Source organism: Lissotriton helveticus, chromosome 12, assembly GCF_964261635.1.
Source record: "Lissotriton helveticus chromosome 12, aLisHel1.1, whole genome shotgun sequence".
In the NCBI taxonomy this organism is placed as follows: Eukaryota; Metazoa; Chordata; class Amphibia; order Caudata; family Salamandridae; genus Lissotriton; species Lissotriton helveticus.
The window spans coordinates 271,904,101-271,926,229 of record NC_136073.1 but is presented as its reverse complement, the minus strand read 5'-3'; the positions used below and the strand labels follow the sequence as shown (position 1 = coordinate 271,926,229).

At 42.7% G+C, this 22,129-nt stretch overlaps 1 protein-coding gene across 1 annotated transcript in view; it reads right to left on the bottom strand.

The window, feature by feature from the left end:
- The window catches only part of LOC144798005 (polycystin-1-like protein 2), a 365,276-nt gene that overhangs the window by 141,388 nt on the left and 201,759 nt on the right, over positions 1-22,129 (bottom strand). Inside the window, exons 10-13 of the mRNA XM_078668796.1 lie at positions 12,082-12,263; positions 10,748-10,978; positions 5,028-5,129; positions 3,311-3,489 (exon numbers count right to left, since the gene is read on the bottom strand). Of these exons, the coding sequence (XP_078524922.1) occupies positions 3,311-3,489; positions 5,028-5,129; positions 10,748-10,978; positions 12,082-12,263 (694 nt within the window). The remainder of the gene's footprint in view (positions 1-3,310; positions 3,490-5,027; positions 5,130-10,747; positions 10,979-12,081; positions 12,264-22,129) is intronic.

Here is a 22,129-nt window from a genome sequence, read left to right as displayed (position 1 = left end):
GTCCTGATGATAGCCTAAATACTTCTACAGGCTGAAACGTCGACTTCTACAGCAGAAATCTCGGCGCTTTTTCCTTTAGGATACCCCACTTTATTACTTTTGTATTCATTATCATTTATTGTTCGGGCATCCTAACTATGTAAATTTTACTTTCACTTATTTTTTGTTGCGCCCCTTCCTTTCGCTGTTTATACTTTCTCACGTGCCACTTGCGCCGTCACAACTCTTCACGAGCACTTGTACACAGTATACCACAGGTTACATGCCATTTAATGTAACACAGTGTCACCCTTCCATATGTTTGATTAATGTAATTGAATATGACAAGTATATGCACTTACTAAAAATGTAATTTATGTTACCCCAAAAAGTTTTGGCTCTCTGGTTTTCTCCCCTTTCCTTCTGCTCTCAGCAATTGGTTGTGCTGTTTGAAGCTGATCTTTAATTATTACCGTATAAGGAATGGCCCTGTGTCACCTCTGCTCGCTTTTAATAGATTGTTACATGTGAGTAGTGACAATGTTTTCTTGTTACAGGTGTATTTTTGTGTAAGAACGCACCAATTAGAAGACAATATATGTTATGAAAACGTATAAAGCACACATACACCCAAGGGTTTCTTGGTGCTGCGACAACCAGGAGATAGAAGAGAGGGGGCTCAGGCTAATCAAAAGCGTGCTTAAGTACCTGGCCCTCAAAAGCTTCCTGAACTTCAAAAAGTTAGGTTCCTGCCTTATCGAGGAAGGGGGAAAATTCCATAAGATGGTGTCCAACAGAACAGCTCCTGCCCCCCTGCTTTCTGTTGCTTGAACCAAGATATTCTCTGCTGGTTTGCAAGAGAAGATCTGAAAGGTTGACAAGGAACATACCTCTTAATTCTGCTTGCTACATAGTCTGCCGTTTGGTCATGAATGGATTTGTAAATACAAACCGTTTTGAAAAGAGCTCTCTGTTTCACAGGGAGCCAATGAAGCTTCATTAAGGCAGGAGAGATATGCACATGTCTATGCTATGTACAGGTTATACTTGCTGCTGTATTGTAAATGATTTGTAATTTGTTCAAACAAGTTGCAGGGAGACCTGAAGACGTGGGACACAATTATTGCTGCAATAGTTGTTTTCAAAGCCTGGGATGATAGAAGAGGAGCGACCTTCCAAACAGATGTAAATAGGCCAAAGCACTTTGCTGTCATTGGCGTGATCTTGGGGATCCTGGACAATTGAATGTCTACCACAACGCCCATGTTCTTGTCAGAGGGCCCTGGAGCAGGAGGGGATCCAAGCTCAGAGGGCCATTGGCTGTTGGCCCGGAGACATGTCCTGTGATTTAAAATAACCAGCTTAGTCTTATCAGTGTTTATCTTGAGGGAGTTTGTGCCCATCTAGTTCCAAATTAACTTTAGGGTAATCAAAATTCCTGGTAGGTAGGATTAATCAATACCATCAAGCTTGAAGATTAGCTGAGAGTCATCAGTGTAGTTTGTAGAATACACAATCACGACTAGCCAGTGGTAAGAATAATGGGCAGATGTAAACACTGAATAACAAAGAAAATAATGCTTAGCGCTGGGGAACTCACAGATGACATAAGTCTGAAAAGAAGACAACAGGCCTGGCTGCACTTCCTGTGTATGCCCTCCTAGAAAGGAGAGTATCCAACTTATAGCCGACCTGATAGACCAGCCGCCTGGAGACAAATCAGCAGAATCGCGTGGTCGACAGTATCGAAAGGTGGACGATAAATCTAGGAGAATTAGGTTGGACACATGCCCCAAACCCAACTCCCACCATATATCATCAAGGACAGAAAGCATCACTGCTTTTGTACTGTGGGCTTGGTGGAACCCAGCCTGCAACAGATGAAGAAAGTTGGATGAATAAAGGAACCTGCTTAGCGACTGAGTAACAAAACGTTTGGCTGCGTAGGGCAGAAGTGAAATGGGCCGATTATTTTTCAGCAGTTTAGGAGCAACACCTGCCTCCTTCAGAAAGAGTAGTATCACAGCAGCTTTAAATCTGTCAGGGACAATGCGCTGGGTGATGAATTTATTCAAAAGGTCTAACAGAGGGGTTGACAGTTATGATAGACAAAGCTCGCATTATGGTATGGGGGGCAGGGATCCAGCGTGGAACCAGATTTCACCTTATGCATCAGAGAAATAATGGTCTCATGCTGGAGCTTAGGAAACCATACCAAGGAGTGAGAATTAATGACGTATCAGTCTACATGCTCCACTGGTTGTTGAGGCACAAAAGAGGTAGGGATGCTGTCCTCAACTGATTCAGTTTTCTCACTAAATAAAGCACAGACCTTGGGATTGTTTTGATCTCCCAAGTTACACGCTTGGAACAAGTGAGTTTGTTTAATATCTTAAGATATATGCTACGAGATTGTTACAAAATCATGATGTTCCCTGTAGTATAATTGTATTATGTTTGACAGTAAGAGACGCATTATGTTATATGTTGTTGCAAATCTCACACAGACTTCACAGCTTTTGTATTACATCCAACAACACTTGTGTTTTCAGTATTTAGGGTGGAAGATGAATAGGACGTTTTAGTTCTGCATCCAGCAAGGTAGAGGGAGTGCTGCTTTCACTAGTTGCTGCGAATATCAGCAAGATGACCCGTTAATGCCGGAATCAGAGGAACGAGTCACCCCCCTTAAATGGTAGGTCAATTGTTGGTATGAATGACAGGTTATTATAATAGTTTGGAAACATGTACAGAGAGAGAGAGAACAAGAAGAGAGAGGGAGGGAGGGTATTTAGGATTTGTAGGATCTGTTGTATTACACAGAGTTCAAAGAATCTGAAAACCTCAGCACACCAATTCAATCACCTCCCATGTTATTTTTTCATACTAAAGGCAATTATTCTGAGGAGCATTATCACATTAAATCCATTTTAAATGCAACTCAAATCTAACATTTTACTTGATACAAAGACTAAAATGCACAGTTTCCTGACATTAATGTAGTCATCTGTCCTTAGTACTACTGGTGCTTCCTTTAGTACCATTATCAGGAATACTATTTTTTTCTCTTCTGGTACAACTGGTTTCCAAAGTATTACCAAGAATGCTACTACTTATACTACAGCCGCTGCCACCACTAACAGTACTATCAGTACTACTACTGGTCGTAGCATATCAAGTTCTACAACAAAAATGAGCACACCCACTTGAACCACATCAATAACTAGTGCCACATTACTTTAACTGCGCTGGTTTCAACTTAAGATTATATAGGTACATAATAGATGTCAATCTGCTGGAGAAGCAATAGTGCAATTTTTATTTGGCTTACCAAGACTTGTGGCATCCTGATGCATCATGGCGTAACGTTATGCTCTTAAGTTCACCCAGGGGGAAAGGAGTAGTCAGCAAGAAAACATCTATGTTGCCACTTCTGAATGCCACCTTTTTGGGGTCCGAAAGGTGGTGTGTCTCACTCTGTCCTGCTGAGCCAGTCAGCTGAATGAACACCTGCCAAATAAATTCAATAGATGAGACCCTCACTTAAAACTTTTCAGAAGGAGAATGTAATACACAAAGAAATATGAGGTTGGGTAAAAATGTAATAGCTAAATCCATTAGACAACAAGGAGAGAAGTACTAGTTAGATTTATTCTGTGCAGTGTCAAAAAGGGCTTAGCATGTGTACACAGTGCCAGGAAGGTGCCCTTCGGCAACAATACAAGAAGCATATGTATGCAAGAGTGGTGTAATCGCTTTGGGCATATCTATGCTACAACTGGGTAAATTATAAAGGCTATATTAAACTATACAAGACTGTGGGAATACTGTTCCAAAACCAACTTCATCAAGAAATGAGGTATTGTCTCTCTGCTGTGTTTCCATCTATGGCGCCAGGAGACCTGAGTCCAAATCTTGGCATGCCCTCTTAATTACATTGTGTGATCACAGGCAAATTATGGGATCATCCTATGCCTCTATACCAATAGTGGGAGTGCACATAGACATGTTTAATGCATGTATAAACAGCTTGGACTTACATTCACCAAGGAGACAGGATTCCTGCAAGATCTACACTTCACCCGTTCTTAGGAATAGCTATCGTACCACCCCCTGGCCATCTTTGGAAAGAACATGTTACTGTGCACACTAGTCTCTATTTCTCACCCATCCCCTGGCTTTATCTTGAATATGTCAGCCATGCTTTTATTCTTGAAACAACCATTTGACACCTACATGTGATTGCGGAACTCACTGCCCTTTTGACCCCCACCTTCAGGGGATGAACAAATGAATTTCGTCTAGTAGCTAGTGAACTACTTCTTTCTATGTCATGCAGGGATCAGTCTTTTTTCCTTCTCCTATTCTTAGCATTCAATCCAAGAGATTAACAGACCCCTCCATACGAAGCACTCCACCTCAATCGTTCCTTCTTTCTAATAGATAAAGCACTTTCTCCTCTCCTGCAGCATTCCAGCCTTTTTGGATGGCACACTCCACAAACTTCCTACACTGGTCTTCAATGTGCATGGGCAAGCATCATCTCAAAACCCTTCAATTTCTTTGACTTCCTTAACCTTGCCCTCAAGGTTAGACTGGTTGTCATAGATGCCATCTTCCTTGGCAATGTCTTTCCTAGGCCTCGTTGAACGCAGACATTAGTAGTCTGTACTATTTCTTAGAGCTTTCCATTCCACTCCACCCACTTCATGACCTTGTCTTCAAGGCATAACTGATCTACTCACTTCAATCCCTGTATCCCACTAATGCATCAATACTCTTATTAGCATGGCAGCCATAGAAGTCATTCCACACTGTGGATCTCTACCCACCTCTAAACCCCAAATCATATAATCTCTAGATAACAAATACTTTTTCATTTTTCCAATCCATTACCCCATTACCTCACCATACTACTCATGTTTCATTCCCTCTCTGAATGCTGTACACGCCATCCACCTTCCATATAATCCAAAAGCTTCCTTTCTGGAATGCACAAATCCCTCTCCCTTTTGGGCTTCTTTTCCTGACTGTGCAACGATACGCACCTTGGAATTTGTGGCAGCTCCTCTGCGGCGTCCCGTGCAAACTGTCACCAGGTAACGGTAGAGGGCACAAGGATCATTGTCTGGAAGAACAGTAACTCTGCTCTGGTACAGGAGATAAAGCCAATGAATGAATACAAAGTCCTACTTATCACATATGAAGCTCAAACCAGTGAACACTTCATGCTGCTCCTATCACATGGTCGTAATACCCACTTCCTTCTGCCATTCCTCCACAAGTATTGCTTCCCCTATTTATTCCTTTCCTCAAATACCTTACAGAGGAAGAAAAGGTGCCATTGTTTAATGAAACTCTGCACCTCTTGTCTTTCTGACAATTTCAACTCGTTCATTACCTACACTGTACAACTTCAGCCATACTCTGTCAGCACCACAACCTTCCTGTGCTCCCATTTACTATATCTATAGTTATCCTCCTGTCCTTTTGCTTTAACACCCTTTTCTCAGCTCATGCAATTCCAGTTGTGTGTCACCTTAGGTTTGTAAGGAGTTGATATACTCGGACTACTAGGTGCCCTCCACTGAGAAGTTGCAATAAGAGTAAATAACCTTAGGAGTTGCTTCAATCTCGTAGGCATGGGATATTGTACCAGTTTGTTTGTTGAAAGTAATTTCACCTTTTATAGGGTTTGCTCAAGTGGCTTCTGCTTGACCTGGAGAGTAATTCTCCAATTCATACATCTAAAGCGATTTAAAGTGCTGGTAATGTACACTGAGAAACACCCACAATTATATTCTTTGATTTGCATAACATTTTAAATACAACATGGGGCAGGGAAAAGACCAAGCAACGATGAGGAAATTAAATCTGGTCGGTACTTGCAGATGGAATGGATTGTTTCTTTCTCATTGTGACGATTAAGCAGACATTTACTCTTGTTAGGAGAGCCTATAGACTCTTCTTAGCTCAGTGCAACTAAGGTGTTATCCAACTGGTTTGGGGCCGCCTGGGAACATAGACGGAGGATGAGCAATCAGGTTCCATATATCTTTAGGGCCCAAAAGCACCTTAAGCTTGTTAGGTTAGTGGTTAGTGGACCCCAGTCCTGTGGGTGCCCTCAGGCACACATGTAACCCCTACTATCTGCTAGGTTTCAGCATGGCATATACTCTACAGAGTTACCAGTGGAAATGCCTTATTAAGTTTCTTCTAACTCAATATATGTCATGTTTAGTTACTGCTCAGGAGAGCAAGTATGAGTAAAAGACACACCCATTAAAATATGGACATGACACTGTTGAAGTGCTATAAAGAGGCAATGGAATACTTCTATCCATTAAGGTGCAGCATGCAGAATATTGCTAATGGACTACCCAGTAACCTTAACATGGGAATGGTGGAACTTATAATACATGGTCCCTTAAAAGGGAGGAGGAGGGCAATAGTTAGCTCTTTTGTTAGTAGTCTGGAAAATGAGGCATCATGGTTATCTCTTTCTACAATGCATAATATAGAGTAGAGTGTTTCAATAATCTGCAAAATAAAGAATAAATGTTGTGTGAACAGGATTAAGATTTTGCTTGTGATAAAGAAGTCTTCAGTACACACATAATTATTTAAAGTTAGCCAAAAACAGCAAGAGACGTGAGAAATATTATGTGGTTTATTTAAGCTACAAGGTTATTTGGAAGTTTATCAAAAATATCATGAAGTTAAATCATACACAGAATTCTATCCAGTTGTTACATGTGTCAAATGTGTGATTTACAATTAATAGTAAAGGACGTTTCAGATGTAGGGGAAATGTTGAAAAGGTTGGGTACTAGGAAGTGGATGTATCTTAACAAGCAATAAAGCAATTGGAGAACAAATATGGAAATAAGATAAACTGGCGAAAATAAGTGGTTCCCAAGAAGTAAGAGGTTGACACAAGTTTGGGATTGGAACATCTCGCAGACAAGCAAAACATTTGACTCTAATTTCAGAAAAGAAGAAGCACCGATTAGCCAGTTATCCAGGTATGTAAAGACGCATATGCCTTTCGCATGTGTCATACCTACCGTGGTGTCAGGATCTTCCTGAATTTATTGGAAGTGGGTAACAGTTTGAAAAAGAAACACTACAGGTAAGATTCTTAAAGACCCAATGGTTTTTGTCTCCTGGAGGGCCGGTGGCGTTTTTATCTGGAGGGTTATCTTACTGAATGTCTGTTGTGGTTCAAACTGAGACACAGCACTGGCCAGTAATCTCTTGATGGCCTTTACCCAAGGACTACAATGAACTAGCCACAGTGGCCCTTGTCAGCTTTGGGAGGTATCAATCTTGTAATATGAATTACCAGTGTCCAGGACCCAGGTATCTAAGCTAGTGATCTCCCTCTGTATCAACCAATCATTGATATCCTACTGGTAGGGCCACCCCCAGACCATGCTGCCAAAGTCATAAGGGGAGTTAGGGAGAAGAACTTGGAACTAAAGCTTGTCAGGTGATACAGTCCCACTCCTCAATTCGGCCCGTTTGACCCTTTAGTGTAAAAGGTCCAAAAGTAGGTTGTTAGGACAGTGACAAGGAAGACTAACAAGCAAATAATGGGCTATATGTGTCCCCAGTTGTTTTGGCAGTGTAGAAGGATTCAGACACAGTGGTTGTCTCTATACTGCAGACATCAAGACTAAATATGTTTTCCCTTGTTATGTGGTCATGTACTATAATTTCTATTTCCCACACAAGGTTGTGCCTTTAGCCTTATGACAGAGTGTAAAGTGATTTCACTTTGGTCAGAGGGTGGATACTGGGCTATAGATTGAGAGGGGTCAATTCTGAGATTTGCTCCAGAGATTGCACCAAGGGAAGGCGAATAATGACATGCATATGATGACTGCTACACAAACAAATGATGGATAGCCACAACTGAAAAGCTCTCTGACTGTCTGCACTACTCAGTCACTACAGGAAAGTGGTACCCGAGGATGCTGGGGCCCTGAAATGCCAAGGAAAAGAGGAATGCACAAGTTAATGTCTGCCAAAATGAGCTGGCAGACAAAATGTAGCTGAATGTCTAGCAGAATTATCCATATGAAGTCAGCATAAAGGATGGAGATGTGGGAGATGGACATGTACCTGATAAAAGACTTTAGGTCACAAGCTAAAGTGAAAACCTACAAAGCAACTTACAGGCACTGGGCAATGGCATGGGGGAATCGGTTACGTGGTAAACAAGACTCCAACCATTTTCCCACACAGCGATGCCCATATGCAGCCATGCTAGGTGGTGCAAGTCCGAGCTGGTGCAATGCTGCCACATAATGTCTTTTGTGTACCCTGGAAAAATCTTAAGAGTGGAAGTGGTGAGCAAGACCCAATATCAAGGTGTCTTTCTTGCTTTCTCATGGAGTGAGAACATGAGATGACATAATAACAAGCTATCTGTAGAAACAGATTTATCATTCCGGTCATTACTGCCACATTTATCAAAAGGCTGCAAGTAACCACATTTACAAGCTGTCCCGACTCGCTCCCTGTATTCTTGTATCCACCACCAGGGGCTGACTTGTGGGACTATCCAGTGTTCTAACATGCTTCCGGACCTTCCCTTACAAGCACATAGTGACTTCCAGTCATTTGGACGCTATTTGAGAAATGCCATCCATTCCCAATCCATGCCGGGTTTTGTGGAAGCCCGTCTGCTTATGCTTGAAACTCCATTACCTATAATCCCCTGCTCACTGCTTCGTCTCTACCCCTGCAGGCCAAGGATGAGTGTAGGAATTCAGCACACCAGTGGCTGGCAGCTGATAGCCTGCTCACACCTTGTGCATGTGTTTACTGTGAGCTCTTTTAAGCCCCAGCTCCTTTCAGTCCAGTGTTGGTCACTGTAGCTGTGTTCCTGTGAGACCGACTTTTATGTTTCCTGAGCTTTTGATGTCCTTGTTTCCTGAGTCCCTGAGCTATAGTTATTCTTTGATTCCTGAGCTATAGTAATTCCTTGATTCATTGTTCCTGTACTAGCACTGCCGTCAGTACTACCATGACTCCTTAACTATTCCTTGTTTCCTTGATTCCTAAACCAGTACTGTTTAGTGCACCATTAAAGCCTCTCTCCTGTATTTCCATTTTCCCAGTACCTGCTTTTCTTCCCATTACCTTTGTTCCAGTTCCTACCCCGCTGTCTTCCTTTTCCTGTCATCTTAGCTTCTAGTATCCTTGTGGGTTTTTTTTCTCACCTTTTGCCAAGTGTGCCCTTTGTTTTCCCTTCTTTCCTGTTAAGCTCTCCTCCTCGCTGGCTCCTTGTCTATTGTGTATGTAGTTCTACACCCTTGCTGTTACCGCATTGCATGTTCCTGTTTGATTGCCAGGATCTGTGGGCACAACTGACAACCTAGGTGGTGTTTCTTGTATACTGTGAGCATTGTCTTTGAGTTACATTTATAACATCACCATAGGTATCAGATACATAGACCCTGCCTTTGCATGTATATCCTACATGTGGGTATTTTCAGTCAGCATCTGTAACAGCAATTGTGGGTGAGGAACCTATTAAACTTCAATCTTAACGTGTGGAGCTTCCGATTGCTTCACATTACATTTCCTTCATTGTTAAATGTTATATATGTATGTCTTGCACGTCCGTCCTGGGTGTTAGTTATTCTGAATGCTAAATTGCCTCATGAATGCCTGTTCTTTCTGAGTCTCATATAATCAAAAGAGGGAGGAAAAAGGTGAGATCCATTCGGCTTCTTATCAAAGGTAAGTAATCAAAGGGAGAATGGATCACTTGTACCTGTATTACCAGTGTCAGGTGTGTTGACCAACTTAAAGATCACGTACAGGAGTGGTAAAGTTGTATGTCTTGATTCTCAGCTTCTCTTAGAACGTGAAAGCATCATCATTGGGTCTTTTTGATAATGTGCTTTCCTCCACCTGGAGTTAGACCAACTGGTGATAGCAGTAGTGATCAGTGACAGTTGAAAAAAGTGAATTAAAATTGTTTTCCATAGAAATGTTATTCAGTAGGAGAGGAGGCAAGGTTACATTGTCAAAAAGACCCAATGATGATGCTTTCACGTTCTAAGAGAAGCGGAAAATCAAGATATACCGCTTTACCACTCCTGTACGTGAATGAGGGTTTTTAAGTTGGTCAACACACCTGACCCTGGTAATGCAGGTACAAGTGATCCATTCTCCAGACCTAGTCTTGTTCCATTATGCAGGCTTCCCCATTGAATCTCCTTTCTCCTCTGACTCTCTGTGTGAGCCTGGGCAGTGATGTACTCCTAATTCTGCTTACTTTTTCTACCAAGCCAACAGTCCTTGCTCAAGCCCCTGACTGAGTTCTAGACATAGTACCTGACAGTCCTGACGCATATATGAGCAGATGAACAGGGCAGCAACATCGCATGGAAGCAAGGAATCCACAACAATTTGTGAGGAAAAACAGAATCTAAAGAGAACAATTAGAACGTGATTACCTTAGGTTCTACTTAAACCCATAGTGAAATCTAGGAATAACATTTTGAGCACTGTGCACTTGCATTTTAAATCCCTTTAAAGAATCATTTTGTGTTTGAAAGTTATATCTATTCTCCTCCTCAGTCATCTATGTTGTCACCATGAGGGCTCTTACATGGAATTCCATCTTATATCTTCAATAGCTGAGCTATTGAACATCTATTTCATGGCAAGGAGAGGAGGAATACATTTTATAATTACAGAAGGAACTGGGAAGCATACAACTGTGCCTCAGATTCAAAGAAACTGTCACCTTAGACTTATCCATCCTGTCCATTCTTCGCACCCAAAGCAGTGACAAAAGATAGCATGCATAGAAGCAGGCCAACATGACCACAATGACAGGGTTCTCCGAGATATTTGAGAAATACTCTGCGGTCTTGGTGAGATCAAGTTGTGCCGGCAAGACAAAGAATGAGCTGCCGAAGACAGAGAGGTGGTTGCAGAGACACTGAACCTGTGATATGCTCGTCTGTGGCCCAACCTGAAAACAGATTAAGGAATATATGAATGGGCTATGTTTCCATCCACCATAAGTACATACACAGCAAAGAAAGGCATTAAAAATCATCAGAATAAAATTACCATATAAGGTTACCTGGCGCTAATCCCATTCTCATTCACAGACGAACACTTACATTACACACATTAAACATCTGAGATCAGCAAAAGGTTCTTAAGCCTAGGAATGCCAATGTCAGACAAGGACGAGTCATGCACATCAGGTAAGTTCAGACTGATGATACACTGTACAGCAACCACCTGCTCTCCCAATTCAGGTAAGGGATTTGCTTCACAAATAAAGAGTAAGCTTATGGACACATCAGACATCGATGGCCATGATAGAACACTGTAGCTTCATCAGGATACCATATCCAGCCACCCTCTCACCATCAGAGCCCCATCCTCAAATAGCATTAGTGATTCACCTTACACCTAACAGAATTCCAAGGTAAGGAGGCAATAAGGCTCCTAATACTCATCTGAACTTCAGGACACACACCCTTTAGAATTTGTTGACAAAGTATGAGTCCCATTAAAAGAATCGTACCTCTAGAGCACAAAGTGACTCTTAGTAACAGTAATGCAAGTAGTGAGCTTCGTCATTCCAATCAGAGTTCTGCTTTAAAGGGTGCCCTCCCCTAAACTTATCACAACATACAGAAAGGAAGACACTGGCCCTCAACCCATCAAAACTCATAGAAAGGGAGTGACTACAATTATATATATTAGGACTTCATGACAAGGACTTTTATACCTATCAAAACCTATGGATAAGGGATAATTCTAGGCTAAGTAGTTTCTGATCACATACTCATCAGTGTTCATGGATAAGGAGCGACTCTTTATCTACCCATTCAACACCGAGCACTTGAACTTATAACCATTACAAATCCGTAAAAAGACTGATACACTTTATACCCATCAGAAGTCCATGACAAGTGGTTCCATTTATACTTCTCAAATTTCCAGAGTATGGTTAGGGTCACCTAATACCCATGTTAACTCCCAAATAGGAATGACTATAATTAGGTGCCTATATTCATACACTCTCATATATCCACGCCAGTAGAGACGTCCACTTACCTTGCACCCTTCTGAACTCCAAGCTCTTGCGCTTTCATTCCAATAGGCACACTGGGTACTAAAGGAGATGATGCTGAAGGTCAAGCTGTCGTTTCCAGAATCGTTTACTGGTTTCAAGTGAAACTGGCACGACATACTTGAATGATTTCTCAACTCTGGAGGGATGATCCAGGTATGGGATTCTATGAAAGGGGCAGAAGAAAGTGAGAAAAAACAACAAGATTATCCACTGAAATGCATCCTCTTAACCACAATCCTCTCTCTACATCTGGTTCTACAAGAATTTGGGCAGCTGTTGATAAGGATCATCTTTGTTTTTCATTTCTTTTTTTAGCATGTGTTGAGATTTCAACTGTACTACTATCAATCTATCCCCAGAACAAAAAGGAATTATGTTCTTAGTTGTGACATTGGTAACCCCCTCTCAACTACATGGCACGACCAGGGCTCATCCCCCCAAGTGACTATTCATCAAACGGCTGATGACCTTTTGTAATTGACATTTGGCCTGAGGCTCTCCTCCTGACTGGAATCCTCTGCGCCCATCCCCACTCCCACCCTCCCAAGGGATGCCTTCGTAGGCCCATACTGACCTGGGGCTTTGTTGCTGAACTTGGGTGCCACTGGGCTCCAATACTATGGAACTTCCAAGCCTCAACTGTCCCTAAGCTCTTCAGGGGCTGAATGTGATACTAAGCCCCACTTTCGGCAGGGGCTCCCTCGAATGGGTGGCTGTGTGATGCCTCCTTCTTCCTGACCTGCGGCCCACCTCTACCATCTAAAGTCGGATACATTTCGGTAGTCCCAGGCGTATATCCCTTGAAGCCTCTCCTGGTATTGCTGCCCCAACAACACCCAATGAGCCCTAGCCCCTTTTGTGGACAGCAGTTTACGAGGTTTGGACAGCTGATTCCGCGCCTTCTGTCAACTGTGTTCTTCTTGTCTTATTTTCTGTTGTTTTCGGGTCTCATACTCTTCTTTCCACGAGTGGGTATTTTTCTCCCCAACTGTTCCTCCTGTAACAACCCTCCTATCCTACCTCCCCTGCCATCACCAGCTCCTGCGACAGAGACAGCACCCTGGCCTGGGGGTCACTAGAGAGGCACAGTAATATTTCCTTATGTCACATTTTCTACTCCTATATTGTTGTAATAGAAACCACTTGAATCGAATGGCCTTTTGGGATCCTGTTATTTCTCCAGTATTGTATATTTTATAGATTCACATGTTTGTATCTTCCCCGTCCTCATGGTGCGAGTCCCAAGGGAAGAGTATTACAAGTAGTGCTACACCAACAGCATTGACATCCATTGTAAAAGCAATACACCAGACTAGCCTATTCACATTATTTTTATAGACTCAAACTTCAACCAGTCGGAGCTCAGACCCATAAGCACTCATTCTCTGCAGAGCCAGCATAACTCAGATTTCTTACCGCACATCGTATGTTAGAGAGTCTCCCTGACCTCTGCTCAGTCACAGTGTTTCACTGATAAACGTTTGACCTGCAGCTCTTCAGTTCATCTTCAAACCTTCTAAGAACATCTGAGGTACAGTCTGGGAGTCTGTTTGACTGTTTTTCTGACAGATTGTCCGAGTCTAAAAAAAGGCTGTTCAGGCCTTGTAAGATTTGTGGGAAGTTCAGGCATTATTCTGAGGACCCACATAAACAGTGCTAATATTGTCTTTATCCTTAACATAAGCCAAAAGAATGCAAGTACTGCCATACGTTTTCTGTTAAAACCCTCAAGGATCGGGAATGTAGATTGCTTCTGTGGCCACAGAAGAAGAACACACATTCTGACTCGGACTCTGAGTGTGAGGAGAAGGCATATTCCTCCTCACAAAAGACAAAAGAAGAGAGTTCTTCATCCTCTGTTAGAGACTTTAAGACTCAAAAACATCCATGTCTCACAGTAGAGAGACCAGGAGTGCAAGGAATAGAAGCAAGAAGCGGCTGATCCTTCCTCCTCTCATGAAAAGTATATTTCATCACCTTTATCTGCTCCTCCTACTCCATTCAAGCAGCCATCTGCAAATAAAATGTGTCCACCGACGGAGCCGCCGACGAAGATCTTACAGTCTACGGCTGCCATGTCGCCTAGAGTGGCCATACCGATGATGGTGTCGATGGCAACTTCAACTACATTGACGATGAAAACAACAACGACTGCCTTATCGTTGTCACCAAAGACTGATGACGGCAAGGATTTCTTCGACAACGGCATCAATGATGATGACGGCACCCGCTGTTGTTCCATCGACGAAGCTCACTGCCAGACCCACATCATCGACCCTGTTGTCAATCCTGTCGACGTTGGGAAAAGATACATTGCTTATGTCCACCCTAAGCGTGGAAGGGTATACTCAGATGTGAGTCCCTTGCTCATTGCACCATCAGGATTCAAGCAAGCCGGGCCGAAGACGCCTGAAATGGCAGAAACCGGTCCCCGGAAGCTTGTTTCCTTCCCAGTGTAAGAATTGGCTTTTGTAGTCTGGTCTGCCCTGTTCCCACGATGCACTGGGCCAGGGACAGACTAATTTGCATACAGCCAGGTTCTGAAACTGGGATGGTGCAATGAGCTAAAAAACGGTGTTGGATCTAGCCCTGATCTCTTGACTGGGTGAGAGTACTCTGCTTAATTCAGAGACTCTGTCCATCACCACCCCTTGTTGTAAATAATTTTGTCCACCCTAAGCGTGGAAGGGTATACTCAGATGTGAGTCCCTTGCTCATTGCACCATCAGGATTCAAGCAAGCCGGGCCGAAGACGCCTGAAATGGCAGAAACCGGTCCCCGGAAGCTTGTTTCCTTCCCAGTGTAAGAATTGGCTTTTGTAGTCTGGTCTGCCCTGTTCCCACGATGCACTGGGCCAGGGACAGACTAATTTGCATACAGCCAGGTTCTGAAACTGGGATGGTGCAATGAGCTAAAAAACAGTGTTGGATCTAGCCCTGATCTCTTGACTGGGTGAGAGTACTCTGCTTAATTCAGAGACTCTGTCCATCACCACCCCTTGTTGTAAATAATTTTGTCCACCCTAAGCGTGGAAGGGTATACTCAGATGTGAGTCCCTTGCTCATTGCACCATCAGGATTCAAGCAAGCCGGGCCGAAGACGCCTGAAATGGCAGAAACCGGTCCCCGGAAGCTTGTTTCCTTCCCAGTGTAAGAATTGGCTTTTGTAGTCTGGTCTGCCCTGTTCCCACGATGCACTGGGCCAGGGACAGACTAATTTGCATACAGCCAGGTTCTGAAACTGGGATGGTGCAATGAGCTAAAAAACGGTGTTGGATCTAGCCCTGATTTCTTGACTGGGTGAGAGTACTCTGCTTAATTCAGAGACTCTGTCCATCACCACCCCTTGTTGTAAATAATTTTGTCCACCCTAAGCGTGGAAGGGTATACTCAGATGTGAGTCCCTTGCTCATTGCACCATCAGGATTCAAGCAAGCCGGGCCGAAGACGCCTGAAATGGCAGAAACCGGTCCCCGGAAGCTTGTTTCCTTCCCAGTGTAAGAATTGGCTTTTGTAGTCTGGTCTGCCCTGTTCCCACGATGCACTGGGCCAGGGACAGACTAATTTGCATACAGCCAGGTTCTGAAACTGGGATGGTGCAATGAGCTAAAAAACGGTGTTGGATCTAGCCCTGATCTCTTGACTGGGTGAGAGTACTCTGCTTAATTCAGAGACTCTGTCCATCACCACCCCTTGTTGTAAATAATTTTGTCCACCCTAAGCGTGGAAGGGTATACTCAGATGTGAGTCCCTTGCTCATTGCACCATCAGGATTCAAGCAAGCCGGGCCGAAGACGCCTGAAATGGCAGAAACCGGTCCCCGGAAGCTTGTTTCCTTCCCAGTGTAAGAATTGGCTTTTGTAGTCTGGTCTGCCCTGTTCCCACGATGCACTGGGCCAGGGACAGACTAATTTGCATACAGCCAGGTTCTGAAACTGGGATGGTGCAATGAGCTAAAAAACTGTGTTGGATCTAGCCCTGATCTCTTGACTGGGTGAGAGTACTCTGCTTAATTCAGAGACTCTGTCCATCACCACCCCTTGTTGTAAATTATTTCCAGTAAGGGCATGACCTCCGCCGTGCCACAGGATATTCCGAAGGTCTCTCCTCTGCCACCAACACGTCCGATGGAGTTTCAGGACTCTGGGGATTAGGTCTTTTTGGTCCTGCATATAGCCCATCTCAGTTGAAGATTATATGTCAGGGGACAGAAGATAAGGATGTGGAACAGAACCCGTCAACTTACCTTGAGGGTACATATTCCTTCTCAGACAGCGTCATCAATCTGCCCAGGAATACAACACATTTTAGGAACATTATCCATATGAAGACCAGGAAGAGGAGTCGCATCAGATGCAGGAACAGGCATCAGCAATACCTGTTAACTAGTAATAGACTTGCATATGATAAGGGAAAGGGACTATTACAAGAGGTTCCCAGATGCTAATTCTGCTCCTCAGACCACTCCTGCCCCACAGAGTACACCCATGCCACACGGAGGTAGGCCTGTGAAACCTCCGACCACTGTTTCAGACTCTTTTCATGACAATGACGCTGACCAACTGTCAGAAGAGGGAGGGATCCTGTTGGACCCTACTGAGCATCCTGAGTGGCATGATTATATGACACCAATGCCAGCATCTTCTTCTCCTCGTACAGCAGATTCCCTCCCTACGAATTTGGTAGTTTCCATGACCTGCTTGAAAGAGCAGCCAAGCGCTTTGACCTTCCTCTACCAGCGAAGCAGATAGATTGCTACCTCTGATTTTAAGGCAGGGACTCAGCGCACAACTCGTGCTATCCCTATTATCATTTGGTAAGAGGGCTTAAAGCTAATGAAGACCTCAGCGTCCAAGAGAGTTAGGATGTGTGGATTCTAAGCGTGGCAGTTGGATTGTATCTGGCAAGAGAGAAGCCAGTCTTCCCACAGGCTGTTATTAAAGTGAGATATATTCTCTATTGAGTGTCTCCAGCATTTCTTCATTACATTTGGCGACGACTGGCCAGCCACAGGCTGTCGACTGGCTATGGACCCATGCAGTCAGTGGGGACAGAACACAGCATGCAGTCAAGGAAGTCAGTGGTCTACTGATATTGTATGCTGCAGTGCTAGCAATTTTGTTAACATGCACCTAGAACCAGTGTGGGCGACCTCATTTGCAGTGTTTGGTGGATTCAGTGCGACGCAGTGTATAAGGGAAACATTTGTGCCATTATAATTGGATTTTTGGCATCCTGAACAGCACCAGCGCAAGCTACTCTCATTACAGTGCAGCGAAAGACGAGGTCTCAACACGCACCGATAGAACCGATCTGAGCGTGCTCCAGCGCAAATGGTTATCACGTGCACAGCCATAATTTAGAGACTCAGTGTGTCTTAAATATCAGGAATTCAGTCTTTTTATCCTGTTTGATGGCTGAACTCACTTGGGCATTATGACTATGTGGTCATTAGCTCCTTAAGAGTGTTTCCTCTTACCAACTCAGGGTAGTTGTAACTGTGGTGGACTTCTGCTTTATTATTAGGGGGCATAAATAATGAAAAAGGACTTTGTTCTGCAGGCTTGGATCATTATTTGAGGAAAGCACTATAGGGACTGTATTCATATGGTTTGTTTAGGGGTGAGCTCATTGAAAGGTCCTCAGCCTTTTAATTTTTCTTCTTATTAGGAACTTTTTTTCCTCTTTCATGTTCAAGGAAAGCATCTTAGGAGCATTATTGTATTTTGGTGCATTTGGAGGCATTAACTGTGTGGTTTACAGTTTAAGGAAATTCATCCCACCATCTTGTGAATTGTACAGTTTTGCTCTTGTTTATGCAATTAATACAATTACAGCCATAATAATCTGTGAACTTCAGTGAAGCATCGTACTCCAATATCCGCTCTCACGGCAACTAGCTGCATCGTAACACTGCCTGTCTTCTTGGCTCAACAAGGGTCACCTCCCATACCATGGAAAGACTGAATAGACATTTTCGGGAACTATCCACTGGCCCTAGATGGCCACAGTTTTAGTGCAGGGAGAAAGAAAGCATTATTACTAAGTGTGTTGGGAAGTGAGGGTCAACACATATTTAAATATCTACCGGAAATCTTGGACACTGATAATCAACCCATTGAAGATGTGTATAAGGAAGCAAAGTTACACCTGGAACGTAGATTTGCAAAAGAGACTAATATAGCAATGGTGAGATATACATTCTATAAGCACCCTCAGAATCCATAGATGACTTTGTTTCAAGATTGCGCAAGTTATCCATGAAGTGCCAGTTTGTCCAAATGACTAATGAACTTATAAGGTGCCAACTTATAGTACAGAGTAGAAGTAAAAAATAGAAGAATGGCTGTGGGCAGCAAAAAAACCTTTGTTGAAGGATGCTATTCAGATTGCTAAAATAGTGGAGGAGTCTGATTTTTGTATGCTTGAAATGGGGAAAAGAGATGTGGCTGAAGGGTATGAGTGTCCACCATACATAAAGAAGGAGAAGATGATGAACAGGAATGTGTGGGCGTGTTAAACAAGTATTTTTTTTTTTAATATCAGAAGAGAGTAGTTGTCCAAAACCAAAGTAATTTTCACTTAGGTGATTCAAAATCCTGTTTTGCTACTAATAAAGAGTGTCTGAAGTGTGGGCGTTGTGTACATTATGCTCAAGTGTGCAAGGGAAATTCTGTAGCGGTAACAGAGTTGGGAGGAGTTTTTATTGACAATTGTAAAGATTGAATTTTAATTGTGGAGCACAATGGTGATTGTGAGGGCAAGAGAACCCGCCCTGTGGCTTCATTTTTAGTCATGGATAGGGTTGTGGATTTGTAATAAGGATGATGGCAATGGTAGCTACAAAGACAGTCAGCAGCTCTGTTACAATTTTGCATACGTTTCAGATAGCTTGTCTTATTGTGTGCTCAATGTTACAACACTGTGCCATCCACAATGTCCCCTGCACAGAAGCAAAGCCTCTAAGCACATACAATCTAATATATTAAGCAACAGAGCACAGCACCAAAAATAAATATTTTCTGAACAACTCAGGTCGGACTTGTATTTTAATGTCCCATGTACAACGTAACATATTCCAATCCAAGTAACAAGAAATAAGCAGCATATATTTGTAAATAAGAGTTGACACGGCGTTGTAGAAACTCCACAGCCGACACGTGTTTCGTCGTAAGAACGACTTTCAAGGCTTGATAAAGTAAGTCTGTATAAGTAGTCAAAATATGTTTTTGGGAGTAACAAAACGTAATTACTTGTTGTCACGGCTAAGTCAAAAATCTTTAGAAATGTTTAGAAGTCGGGACATCCATGTAGGTCCTCAATGAAAAGTCTCTCTTTGTTTATTCAATAATGGGTAGGGTAGCTATAACAAGTTTATTAAGATTCTGGCAGGGATCCAAACGTAAACTGTAGTTCTAAGTGGTTCGACGAGATTATCATCCGAGGTTCCTTAGTATGGAACAATCAATCCATTCCCCCATGCTGGTCCCAACGTATTCCTGGACGGTGCTGGATTTGATGGTGGATTTGGGGTTTATGTTTACCATCATTCCCAAAGCACAGTTTTTGGAAAAATGGTCTGGGGTGGCTTTGTCCCCCAAAGATATCAATCCTGTGGGGTATCAAGGAGAGACCATAGATATTTTAGGGTACTTTTCTGCGCCTATTAAATTTTATGTATTGGGCAATATATGCGTGGCAGGAAATGGACCCCCAATTTTGGGGCAGGTACACCAATTTGATTTGCAGATTATTATAAATCCCAGGGTGCCCAATCAAGTGATGGTCGTGTGGGAAACTATTATTGAAAATATACTGGAGGAAGTCAAAGGGGTGTTCAGAGAAGAATTGGGTCAGTTGAAGGACTAAGTTCATGAGATTAAACTACAAAAAGGGACTATATCTATGAAGCTCTAGGTAACAAAGGTGCCAGTTGCGATATGATGTGAGATGTTGGATGACATGAATCAACTGGGTATATTTGAGCCTGTGTAAGCTTCCAGTCGGGTGTCTCCGGTGGTCATCACAGAAAAAGCGAAAGGCCGCTTATGTTTTTGTGTGGATCTCAGAAGTGTTAATCACGAGACAGTAAAAGACAACTTTCCTTTACCCAATATAAACGAAATGTTTTTATTGCTGAATGGAGGAAAAGTTTTCTCAGAGCTAGATGCTTACTGTCAGATTCATTTACATAACAAGTAAAAGAATATAACAGCCTTAATAACGATGGAAGGGATATTTCAATTCCCCAGAATGCTGTTTGACCTTTCTTTTGCGGCCAGCGTTTTTCAGCATTTGATGTCGAAGGTGTTTAAAGATGTAAAAAATGTAATCTATTTCCAAGATGACACTCTGGTGTTTGGTAGAATGGAGGAAGAGCTTAATTATGTTCTCCAACAAACCTTAAGAAGGTTGTCTGATGCTGGTCTCATCTTGAAAAAAAGATAAGTGCAAATTTCTGGTGAAAGAGATTGAATACTTAGGACATACTATAAAAGGTGAAGGTGTTCAACCAAACAATGATCTACTTAAAGCGATGGTACAAGGGGCTCCCATTCCCTATGACAAAGATCAGTTGTTGTCCTTCATGAGGCTTGTGGACTATTATTCCAAGTTGTTGATAAATTAGCTGAGAAAACAGGTGTTTGCGATGCTTGTTGAAGAAAGGATGCAATTTCTTTTTACAGTTTTATAGAGCGCAAACTAGACCAGAGAAATCGAGTATCAGAGCGCTTTACATGAGCACCAGATTCGTTACAGAAGGACACATTCATTTCACGGGGAGATTAAGTGATTTACCTAGAATCACAGGATGTTGAGCATCGTTGTCGAGACTCGAACCTGGTTCCCCAGGTTTGAGGTCAACCGCTCTCGCCGCAAGGCTGCATCCTCTCCCCTATTTTGAATGGGGAAAGGAACAACAGGATACTTTTGAAGGTATCAGGAAAGAAATTTGTAGTGCTAGTATCCTAGTGCCATTTGACACTACTTTAAAATCTTAACAGTAGATGCCAACGCTACTGGTATTTGGGCTATGATGTCTCAGGTGCATAATACGGTTGAAAAAACAGTGGCTTTTGCATCTCGTTCTTTGACATAAATGGAGCACACCATTCTGTTATTGAATGGGAGGCATTAGCTGCAGCTTGGTCTGTGGAGTATTTCCATACCTATTTGTGTGGGTTGGGGCTTGTGCTCCGTACAGATCACAAACCTTTGGTAAAGGAGTTAATGCCTGGAGGAGCGGGAAAGGAATAAGCTAGACTTTAAAGTTTTAGCTGCAAGGTCACAGGAATACAGATATAAAGTCGAGTACATTCCTGGATGGAAGAATACTCAAGCAGACTGTCTATCACGTCTTTCAGTAGACTGAGAAGCAGTAATATCCAAAGAACTTAAAGGAGCAGTGGCCTGGTTGTCTGATTTTGAAAATTGTAGCAGTGTAGCCATATTTACCAAGTAGGACTGAAGCAGAGAAATGCAGATGGATGAAGTGTTAAAAATTAAGAAAACATTGATTGTTAAAAGGAGTATAAGGGAGAATACGGTTGCTTGTGGTGGAAGGCCTTATGTAAAGATTTTAGATCTTTGAATGATCAAGACGTTTTCATGAGGAATGAAAAATTCGTACAGCCGCAAGGTTTGAAAAAAAGAATAGTATCTTTGGTTTATGAGGTTCACCTAGGACAAACCCTCACCAAGAAAAAGTTGTGGGAGTTGTTTTGGTGGCTGGGTATGGATGATGATGTCATGAGTAGGGTGCTGAGGTTCCCACACTGTACAGACAGTGAAAACAAATTGAGATTATAATCGGAAGGGGGGGCACATACATGATACAGGAAAACTATGGTGTACTGTGTGCATGGATTTTATTGGACCAATGAATGAGCTGAGATCTGAGTTGAAATATGCACTTGTTTGGATGGATGTTTCCTCCAAATAGCATGTAGTTAAATTCATGATGGGGTGACAACCAAAAAATACCAGTATGGTGTTTGTAAAAGTGTCCCAGGATGAAGGATTTCCCAAA